The sequence below is a fragment of the Aedes aegypti genome, chromosome 2, assembly GCF_002204515.2.
Source record: "Aedes aegypti strain LVP_AGWG chromosome 2, AaegL5.0 Primary Assembly, whole genome shotgun sequence".
Lineage (NCBI taxonomy): Eukaryota > Metazoa > Arthropoda > Insecta > Diptera > Culicidae > Aedes > Aedes aegypti.
The window spans coordinates 119,985,246-119,996,149 of record NC_035108.1 but is presented as its reverse complement, the minus strand read 5'-3'; the positions used below and the strand labels follow the sequence as shown (position 1 = coordinate 119,996,149).

The window sequence follows — 10,904 nt, the reverse complement described above, 5'->3', positions numbered from 1 at the left end:
TTGAGTTGAATTCCGTCTCCGTGTATGCTCAACATACACTGAACCCCATATATGGTCAAGATATACTAGGTCCGATTGTTGGTTTATATACAAGGTCTAGACCCAACCAGGCGAATAGCATTTTAGTGTGCCATTTAAACTAACAAGATTAAGTTTTTTCAGAGTATCCGCAGAAATTTTTACTTTTCTTGAGCGGAACAGCATACTTAGCTTATGCATGCAACCAAAATCGACATTTTTCCGTGCAGTTTTTACGCAGCCACCACAAACTAAATTTTAGATCACATTCGATTAGGACTGTCAAAACATAACAACAAACGCGTGTTTTTTCATTCTTGGGCTCAGCGCAAGTAAAAATTTCTAAAAATCCTGAAAAGTGATACGATTTTAATTATTATCAGCATTCGCTTCCTATAGTTTAAAAAATGTGCAGTATCGGTGAGGATGATTTCGGTGACGAAGGCGGTGTTCACGCCATGAAGGAAGAATCCCCCCTACCGGAAGGCGCCACCACAATCGAGCAGGAAATATGCCGCAAATGTAACGACCAGCGTGCAGTTCTGAAACTGAACCAGAAAGAGCCTCAGTGCCGCGAGTGTTTCCTGCACTACGTGCGGCACAAGTTCCGAGCTTCACTGGGGGCCACTAAAATTGTGCGACGAGGTTCCAAGGTGATGGTGGTGTTCAATGGGGCACCGGAAAACGTCGTCATGCTAGATATGATCCGACATGGTTTGGAGCAGGAAGCCTTCAAGAAGCTGAGGGTGGATCCGGTCGTGGTTTTTGTTGGTGAGGATTTCATTGGCCGGGATCAAGAGGGATATGAGCAGAGCGTTAGGGAAAAGGTTCAAATTCTTCGACAGTTTGGTTTTCCGGCGTATTACACCGTTCTTGGTGCTCAAGATAGCTGTAGTATTGAGGACAATTGTTTGGCGGGGAAATTTATAGGGGACCAAGATAAGGTTACGAAGGTTCTACAAGGAATCAAAAGCATAACGTCGAAGCAGGACTTTATCGTACAGACTAGGAAGCAAACGTACAAGGCCATAGCCAAGAAGCTAGAATGTGGGTATATATTCCTTTCTAGCATTGGGCTGGAACTCGCAAAGACTTTACTGTCGGACGTGTCTTTAGGCCGAGGAAAATCCTTAGCACTGGACATTGCCTTTTGCGACGACCGAGACGAAGAGCGGAAAATTATTCGTCCTATGCGAGATTTAAATCCGGAAGAAATCGAATACTACTTAAAATTTGCCGAGAATCAATTGCAAAGCGTAGCGATTGTAGACCCATACCTAGACAAATCAAGTTTGCAAAACTTGACCTCCAAGTTTGTCGACGGGCTTCAGCTATCTTTTCCTTCGACGGTGTCCACTGTGTTCCGAACTGGAGATAAGCTTGGGGCGGAAAAGATACCGACTTGTGATAACCAACTAGAAGACGACGATCATTTCGCTACACTGTTTGATAAATCACTGAAACTTGAATCAAACGCAGAAGAACCTCGGAAGTGCAAATTCTGTCATTCAGCCCTCGATTATCGAGATTCGACCACGCTCTTTGCCACGGAGTTTTCCCGAATGGTATCCTCGCGAATAAACGTACAGCTGAGCCACGAGGAAATTATCGAAAGTACTAAGCTGATGGAGCAGGACGCATGCAAATTGGTCAATGCAGAACTGGAGGACGATGAAATGAGACAACTCAAACGGGAGCTGTGCCACGCATGTAGGAATATATTGGTCGATTTCGATGGGAAATAATACATGCTTCTGAAGCGAAGATCTGAAAATAATTTAGTTTGTTTGATGACAACCCCGTGTATGATTTCTCTTTTTAAAACGAAAGTAACAACTCAATCATCTATCATGCCTCTATATTGAAAGACGAATCCCAAGCTTTGGCATTGACTTGTTTGAGAATGGCTTTTAAACCTTTACCAGGACCGCACTCGAAAGTGCGTGGGAAGAATTCGCCACTTTTCCGTTCGTACAGATTATGCAAGGTTTGCTCCCACTTGACCGGTCTGACTATCTGCTTCGGCAGTTGATTCAGTATGTGTCCAGGATTGCGGTATCGTTTGCCGTCCACATTCGAGTGCACACTGATGATGGGTTCCTCGATTTTTATCTTTTTGAGCGCCCTCGCGAATGGCTCCACGGCCGAGGCCATCAGTTCGGTGTGAAACGCTCCACTCACTGGCAATCGTTTGATGCGCTTCAAGCCATACTTTTTCATATTGGCCTCGAGGAATTTGAGTGCTTCGATGTTTCCAGCGATTACCTGAAATTGATTATTATTATTTGTCTTTTTATTAAAGTTGCGCTTCGCCTTTGGCAGACACCTAAAAAATCAAGATAATAACAGTGGAACAAAATCAACATTTTTGCGTATCCCAAAGATCAAATCCCGTGTTTTGAATTTGGAATTTGAGAATGCTGAATCTAATGCCGCTCTCAGAAATATTTCAGCACTACACGATTATTATTATTATTATTATTATTATTTTTCAACGATTAAATATTTATATAATCGTATTCAACAACACAATTAGAAAAGTCTAAGATCTTTCACGCGCCAAATGGAATTCAATCTGCCCCTAATCCGCGCGCAATTTTATTGTGAGAAACTGATTGAAGTTTAGTAGGGCTGTAAGATATAGGTAAGGTACCGTGGGGCAAGTGGGTAATGGAATTCGCATAGTTGAGATTCTTCCAATTCTAGAGACTTTAAATTGAAACAAATGAGGTTGTGTATATTTTTTAGCTTGACTCCCACCATATATAAGCAGCATGCTGAAATTGATTTTTATGAAAAATTGAAGAAAAAAATACAGAAAAAGTTTTTGAAAAATGTCTCCTTACTTTTCACTTGCCCCAAAAGTGGGGCAAGTGAAAAGTTTACCGTTTTGAACAATAAATTCAAAAACAAACAGTTATATTCACGATTCCTATTAGCTTTAACACTTGTTAAGGCTTCCCAATGAACAATAACATAAGTAACATGTAAACAAAGAAAATGTTATTCTTATCACTTCAATTTTCTTCTGTTCAGTTATGTTAGTTGAAATGATTCGACAACATTATAACTGCAACATTTCCAATGTTAGTTCTTACATTATAGGACAGCAATTGCATTTCTGCTTTGTAGAATTTCCACCGCTCGTTATTTGTTTTTGAGAAAGTCGGATATGACGTCGGATAACTCTTCGGGAGAAATCAAACGGAATCCTTCAATAACGTATTTAGGGTCTTTTTTATGTGGATAGACCTATATCCCATTTTTATGTTTTGAACTAGCTTTACATAGACATTTCACAAGATTTCCGTGTGTTCTCTAATATTGCAACTTTTCAGTCAACGTCTTCCTTTTAATTGGCTGCCCGAAGTAGACATATTGATATTGTAATGTTTGGCAACATCTTTTAGAGAATTTCCATGATTTCTAATAGCTTTTAACGCTTGAGTATAGTGTTTCTTGAATTATCAGCACGTTATGTTTTTCTATGATAATTGCGAACCATGTTTACTTATGGCTGCTTGAAGAGAAAACACAAATTCAATCTCTAACGATAAACTTTTCACTTGCCCCACCTGATAAGAAAATTGACGGTGTTTAAATTTAGTTATTTTTAGGTCTACATCGAATTAATACTAAAACTTTTTTTATTGCGGTTCGAAACTGTCACAGAGGACAACTAAGAAGTGGTACAGGAAATTATTTTCCGCAACTTTTTTCCACTGAAAATATTAAAATAAGATTGTACGCCGCCAACTTGTTACGGAGTAACAATTGACAGGTTAACAATTTTTCACTCTATTATGCAATAATGGCTGACAAATCTCAGAAATCTCTTACCTATCGTAATGTTCTCAATGACCTCAAAGGTTTACGCATGAGTTTAAAACGTTAATTCACATATTCAGTAAAATATATCAATTGTTTTCACTTACCCCATTTACCCACTTGCCCCGCGGTACCTTACTGGTTTTCGCCAAAATTCATTCAAATATTACGGCCAGAAAATTTAACCTTAAAACACTTCCTAAGTTTTGTCTGAAACTTCTCCAAAACAAAAATTTTTCGTTGAAAATGTCTACAAAATATATATCTGAATTCTTCCTGAAAGTTAACCAGGAATGTCTATCTATATCCTAACATTTGTCAGTTGTAAGTTGTATGCGTGTAATCGAAGATGTACTAAAAGATATCGGCTCATGAGAGAAAATATAATTGAGTTCAGTCGAACTTCAGCCGCAGTTGTAAGCGGAGGCTATTTATATCGGTGTACTGTTTATTACAGCAGAAGTGAGAAAACCCCTTAAAAGAATTATAAATCAAAAATAAGTCTAATCAGCAAGATAAAAAAGTGGCGACGAGAAGTGAAACGGATCCACGGATAATCAGCTCAGACGGAAAGTTTCCAGGGTGAGCTTGGGTAAGTAAAGTGTACGGCCTTTGTAGACAACGTGCTTGTAAGCAAAAATTTGCTAGAGTAGTTGTTGAGCATAGGAAAAGCTGTGATAGCCCTAGAGGTGTCTATCTAAGCCATTTCAGTGAAATAGCAATTCCTGGTGGTGAAAAAATTACGTACATTTCAAATTTCTTAAACTATCTTTTATTCTATTTATAATTACTAATCTCCATTTTGAATTTTCATTCGCAGTTCTCGATCTGTATTCAAAGTCATTACGCTTTGTTCGCTAATAAATAGGAGACGACTATCAACGCCGAACAATATTGAAAGGATCGATAGCGAGAAGAAGGCTGACGGTCGTATACAGCAAGAGCGTGAGTGATCATCCCGAACAGTGAGAAGGCCAAACCACCGAGAACAGCAAAAGCGTGAGAGATCACCTAGAGCAGGGAGAAGGCCAAACCGCCGTAAACATCAAGAGCGTGAGTGACCATCTAGACCAACTGAGTCGTGGGAAGAAGTCAGACGATCGAGAAAATCGTTGAGGCTTAGTGCATGAGCGAGCATCAGCGAGCGAGAAGTTAATCATCAGGGCGTGAGCAGTGCATGTGGAACACCGAACGAAGATTTGCATGATCGTTTGGATTGTAACATTATCAATCATAATCGAACGGAGTATCGTATCACCATCTCCAGAGCAAGTGAACGGACGACAGATCGTCGGGAAATCAGCAAGTGGCAACCGGCAGCAAACATTTCCAGAGCGTGAGCGACAGAGAGTGGAGTGACGTCAGTCAGAGAACTGCGCCGGTGAGGAGTTGCATCGGTGAGAGCTAGTGAGTAGTGAGCTGCACAAGTGAGTAGTTAAACTTTTCATCTCATTAGTAGACGGTGATTTTACAGAACAATGTCTGTTCCTGGCATGATCGGAACGATAGACCACTATCATGTTGGTAAATCGTTTTGTAACTACATCGAGCGTTTTGAAATCATGTGCAAGTTAAACAAAGTAAAGCCTGAGGAGAAAAAGCAATGGTTTATATCCCTTAGTGGTGATGATGTTTTCGATGAAATAAAATTGTTGTTTCCGAAGAAAAACGTAGATGATTTAGACTATGAGGAGATGATTAAAAAGTTGAAGTGTCGTTTTGACAAAACCGAGCCTGCACTTATGCATAGGTATAAATTTTACAATAAATTTCAAGGGCCAACGGAAAGTGCGGAAAATTGTGTTCTTGCGGTGAGACTTTTAGCTGAAAGTTGTAACTTTAAAGAATTTAAGGACGAAGCCATACGCGACCGGCTCATTTTCGGTTTGCGAGATAAAAAATTGCAGCGTAAGATACTGATGGAAGATGAGATAAATTTAGATGCACTAGAGAAGTTGATTATTAGTGACGAAGAAGCAGGTCAGAGAACTAAAGAAATTGTTGATCCGAATGAAGTTGGAGCAGTTCTGTCGGTGAAGCATCGATTAGGCCAAAGAAAGGAAGAAAATGCAGGTAGAAGTTCTGACCACCGCAGCGGGCGTTTCAGGTCAAGAAGTAGAAGTTACGATCGTTCAAATAGTCGTTCTAAAAGTAGGGACAATAGTGCATCCACACGAGGTAGAACGGACTGGAATGGACACAGAAGTGCAGTGTGCAACTATTGCAAGCGAGTGGGACATATTAGAAAAAACTGCTGGTTCTTAAATAATAACTCGGTGAAAGTCGTTAAGCAAGAAGACTCTGCAGATGCAGCACCGTTCGACAAATTCAATAGAATACGTATAAATAATTCCAGTGACGAATCGGATATAGAGTGCATGAAGATAGGAGGTAGTTCTACAGTGAGCAAGCCGTGCTTAGTAGAGGTGGAAGTTCAAGGGCGAAAGTTGTTAATGGAAGTGGATACGGGATCAGCAGTTGCTGTGATTAGTGAAAAGTTGTATAAAAAACATTTTCGTTCTGTTGATGTTAATGCATGTACCAAGAGATTAGTAGTGGTTAATGGAACCAGACTTGAGGTTACTGGACAGCTGTTAGTAGAGGTTAAACTAAATGGTCGTAGTAGCTTGGAAAAACTTGTAGTTTTAAAAAGTGAAACTGATTTTACACCCCTACTGGGCAGAGACTGGATGGAGACCTTTTATCCGGAATGGAAACAAGTTTTCATGAGTAATGAAAACGTTAACCATCTAGCTCTTGAACAGTTCCGTGAAAAAGCTATAGGTTTCAAAGCCGATCTCACCTTTAAGTCAGAGCAACCGATATTTAAGCGTGCATATCAAGTACCATACAAACTTAAGGAGAAGTTTTTGGACCATCTTAACATGCTTGAACAACAGGGGGTGATTTCAGCCACTAAAGCTTAAAAGAAAAAAAAAGAATTATGAATCAAAAATAAGTCTAATCGGCAAGATAAAAAACTTGACACGTTGATTTTCAAATCATACTAGGTACATACATCTATTTCTTGTTTTTTGTTTTTGAAAAGCTGACCCGGGGTCGTCCATGATTTACGTAAGGGTTTTTGGGGGGGATGGGCGGAGGGTCTGCGATTTTTTACGTGCCATACAAACCATTTTTGATTTTCATACAAAAAATCTTACCAAACCGCAAAAATTGTCTTACGTAATTACAGCCCCCAGCCCATCATTCAATTTTGTTATCATCAGATTACGAAAATAGTATCTTTAGTGATCAATTTTTTGGGAAAAAAAGGTGACTTTTTGTTGCAAGTAGTGATTTTTAGTGACCAGGTCGAAAAAATTGACTCGTTACCACCTACCAGTCCTGAACTTGTTGCGAGACGAGAACTATATTATTTGAGAGTGGCATTGGATTCAGCAACCTAAAATAAAGCTTAATCGGTAATTTGATGATCGGAATAAAAAAAATCTTGTTACGTTACGATTTGAGAAACTAATTCCCCTCACTTACCTTGCAGCTTGGATACAGATAGTTAGCTATACGGCATTCCGGATTTTCCATGCCCCGTTGAATGCACCAGTTGACGGCATCTTTGCAAGCTTCCCCAAGTCGAGCATCCGGCGAAAAAAGTACCGTTGCCATTCCGCTTTTATGCTGCTCGCTTGCCCACTGCATTGCTTCTGCCCTTATCTGGACCAGCTTAACCGCCTTATCAAAGGGGAGGGCTCCGGCAAACACCAGGGCGGTAATCTCCCCCAGACTGAATCCGGCCGTGGCAAAACAATTATCGATTGCATTCGGTCTTTCTTCTTTGAGCTGCTCGAGCGCGGCCAGGGAGGAAACCATAACCGCAGGTTGGCAGTACATGGTCTGATCGAGCTTTTCCCTCGGGCCTTCCACGCACAGTTTCAGCAAATCGTACCCCAGCACCTCGTTGGCCAAAGCGAATATGTCTCGTGCCCCGGGGAACTTGAGCAATCTGGAAGCCATGCCAACGTATTGGGCCCCTTGACCCGGGAAGAGAATGATCGATGTCTCGCGGGGATCGATTTTGGGCCGGTTCGATTTCATCGCCTGATTGCGACCGAAGAATGTTCCGTCCACGTACGGAAGGGTGGCCCAGGAGTCCTCTTGGGTTTGAGGTCGCACGTCTTCGAATGTGGCCGCATTGTCCAAAAGATCCTTCACCTTTTCCGAGCCCGGAGAAGGTGGTCCTTTGGAGGCTTCAGGTTTGCACTGTAGGAGAGATGCTCGATGGAATCTTCTAACCAGTGTTCTAGAGAACATGGTCCTGATTGAACGTTTGAATCTGCGGTGAGTTGAAATATTCTGATAAGTAATCCTTCTTTTATTCAACAATTTCGTGAATATGTTTGATTCATTTGCGAAACTTGTGCAACGACTAGAAAATCAACAAAAACTCCAGAAAAGCGTGCGCAGCACAGCTGATTAACGAGATAATGTCAACAACAGAACAGCTGTCAAACTTGAATGAGATCTAATTTGCGGCTGTCATATTCTCGGGCGAAAATGGGCACTCGCGGGCGAAAATTTCATGGCTGCGTTCATTGAGTTCCACTCGCTTTGGGATGCACTTTTCATTGTTGCCAGCATCCATAGATATTTTCCACATTATCCTCTGTATGAATTTCGGTATCCCGGTTCGCTGTGAGAGATTTCATAACGCTGAAGAGGGTGGGGCTAGTTCACAAATTTCATAAGCTTTTAAGAGACGAACCAGCCAAGGGCTGAAAGTCTCGATAATAAAGACAATTCATTCAATTTCATAACACTGAAAGGAAGTAGGTGGGTATCCACAAAATGTTACAGCTCATACAAAAAATTCAAAATATTCATGCAAAAATTGTTACGAGGGGGTGGGAGGGTGTCAAAAATGGTGATTTCCGGCGTTATGGTCTATTCGCAAATTTCATAACGCCAAAAATGTCCGTTTTCAACACCTTCCCACCCCCCTCATTACGCATTTTGTAAGAATATTTTCCGAATTTTGTATGACCTGTAACATCTTGAAGACACCCACCCACCTCCTTCAGCATTATAAAATGTGTGAATGGGCTCTGGGTTGTCCGCAAGATGTTGCAGAGTTGCACAATATCAATCATATCAGCTGATAGCTGATGGACTAAAACTTTGTGCTAAAACTATCAATATCACTTGCGAACTATCAATATCACTTTGATTTGACAACCAACAGCAGTGATGCGACAACGCACTCTAGATCATAGTCACTCCAGAATGAGTGATCACGTGGTAATCAGAATTTAAATAAGAGTGGCGTCAATGTCAAAATTGGATCAGCGGCGAACTGTCATTTCCATGCAAATCCGCATTCCAATCGAGCAGGAGACCTGTCAAAGCTGGAACAAGACGTCACTCTTTACAGGCACTCTAGTGGTGGTAGGGGAACTGTGGGTAAAATGAACAGGGGGGGGTGGTAAAATTAACAGGTTTGTGTTTTACGGTAATTACACGCAGAAAATCCTTGCACGATTGACATAACTTTTCCGATAGTTGTTTTAACATGCCTGGATACGATTGTTACAAGCATATTATCGGTGCTTCTAAACTGACAGTATGGTTTGCCCAATCGCTTTTGCGTTTGTTTCTGTCTTCCATCACATTATTATTTCAATTATATTATTGTTGGGGCTCATTCATTTATTTCATAACGCTGAAATTTACCATTTTGGACACCCACCCACCCCCTTGTAACGATTTTCGTATAAATGTTATTAAATTTTTGTATGGACCGTAACATCGTTAGGACACCCACCCACCCCCTCTAGCGTTATGAAATTTGTGAATGGGCCCTTGAATTAGCTTTCCGCACATTTTTACCCTGAAACGTTATGAGCTGTACCGCGAAAAACCGCTGTTTACCAACAAGCGATGTTGGAGTAGATGTAAGTTAATGCGCTCTCACTCTCAAGATAGTGGTTTGAATTCCTGCTCCCATTTTTATTTACATTTTGTCATATTTTTGCAATGTCGATAAAGAAGATTCGTGCCGGTTTTGACAACACAACATCAACAATAATACCATTGTCATGATTGTATATTAATATTGAGTCAATCATATCTATGGCTGATTCAATTATTTTGTGTAGTTGAACCAATCATACCAAATAGTTAAACCTAGCACAGATATTGTTCAATCAATTCTAATGTATGGTTGACTAAAATCCAATGTCTAATATGATTGATCTACCAGCAAATATGATTGACTGGACAATTCTTTTTTCTCCGTGTATGCTATAAATCTATGCAAAAAATTGCACCATCTTTAATCCTAAGACTAAGAACCTATTTTGACAACTCTAGCGCGATCTAGAACTGCCAAAAGCTGGAAAAGTAAACAAAAACAAAGTACGCCTATCCGTTTTCTCATATGATGTAAATTTCCACTCGTGGAATTTAAGGTTTTTATGACTAAAATCATCGAAAATCTATTGAACTGCGTAGCACATCATATCTTTAAGGTATTTATGATAAGAAGACGGAAATTGAAAGTATTTTTATATTCTAAATTCTTAAAATAAATTGTATGTTCATTTTACCCCCAAGTATATGTTCATATTACCCCCGTTACATGTTCATTTTACCCACATGTTTGAAACATTGACTCTGTGGATAGAATTTTTCAAAATGATAATAATGATGATAAAATTCGATTTTGATCACAATATTTCAACTTGTTACATTGCATAAACATCCTTCTTCAATTCTGAGCTATTGAAAAAGAATCTGACAGCTTCATAAGCAAGAAAACATGAAAATTGCTTAGAGTGTTCATTTTACCCCCAGTTCCCCTAATTGTCCAAGCCATTAATATTTTTCAGTGTCCAACACATAGTTTCATTTCATCTGCGGCACTGTCAAAAATATCGTGCAGATAAAATGCCTCTTTTGTTTGCTTAATTGAAGGTTAAAGTTAATCCATTAGTGATACCCATACATAGTCTCGAAGTATATTGACAGCTATAGAAGGTATGCTATTCACGACTGTGCATTAGTATTAGTAGATAGTTATGAACTTTTTCTGGATTTGCATA

General features: G+C 39.9%; 2 protein-coding genes and 1 long non-coding RNA gene across 4 annotated transcripts; 2 read left to right on the top strand and 1 right to left on the bottom strand.

Moving 5' to 3' along the window:
- The first annotated feature begins 248 nt into the window (after positions 1-248).
- On the top strand, positions 249-1,782 carry LOC5573416 (cytoplasmic tRNA 2-thiolation protein 2). 2 transcript variants are annotated; one of them, XM_001654540.2, is made up of 2 exons: positions 249-350; positions 418-1,782. In XM_001654540.2, the coding sequence occupies exon 2, from the start codon at positions 426-428 to the stop codon at positions 1,761-1,763; it is 1,338 nt and encodes a 445-aa protein (XP_001654590.2). In that variant the 5' UTR covers positions 249-350; positions 418-425; the 3' UTR covers positions 1,764-1,782. The 2 variants fall into 2 exon arrangements, with proteins under 2 accessions (XP_001654590.2, XP_021697830.1); XM_021842138.1 differs by having other exon boundaries at positions 297-350; positions 402-1,782.
- Positions 1,783-1,795: 13 nt separating this feature from the next.
- On the bottom strand, positions 1,796-8,306 carry LOC5573417 (probable malonyl-CoA-acyl carrier protein transacylase, mitochondrial). Its single transcript, XM_001654541.2, has 2 exons — positions 7,342-8,306; positions 1,796-2,283 (listed from the first exon to the last, which is right to left on the bottom strand). Exons 1-2 carry the CDS (start codon positions 8,116-8,118, stop codon positions 1,867-1,869), a joined length of 1,194 nt encoding a protein of 397 aa, XP_001654591.1. The 5' UTR covers positions 8,119-8,306; the 3' UTR covers positions 1,796-1,866.
- Positions 4,042-5,064, top strand: LOC110675974. Its single transcript, XR_002499961.1, has 2 exons — positions 4,042-4,438; positions 4,667-5,064. It is a non-coding gene; the product is annotated as an uncharacterized LOC110675974 (long non-coding RNA).
- Positions 8,307-10,904: the final 2,598 nt, after the last annotated feature.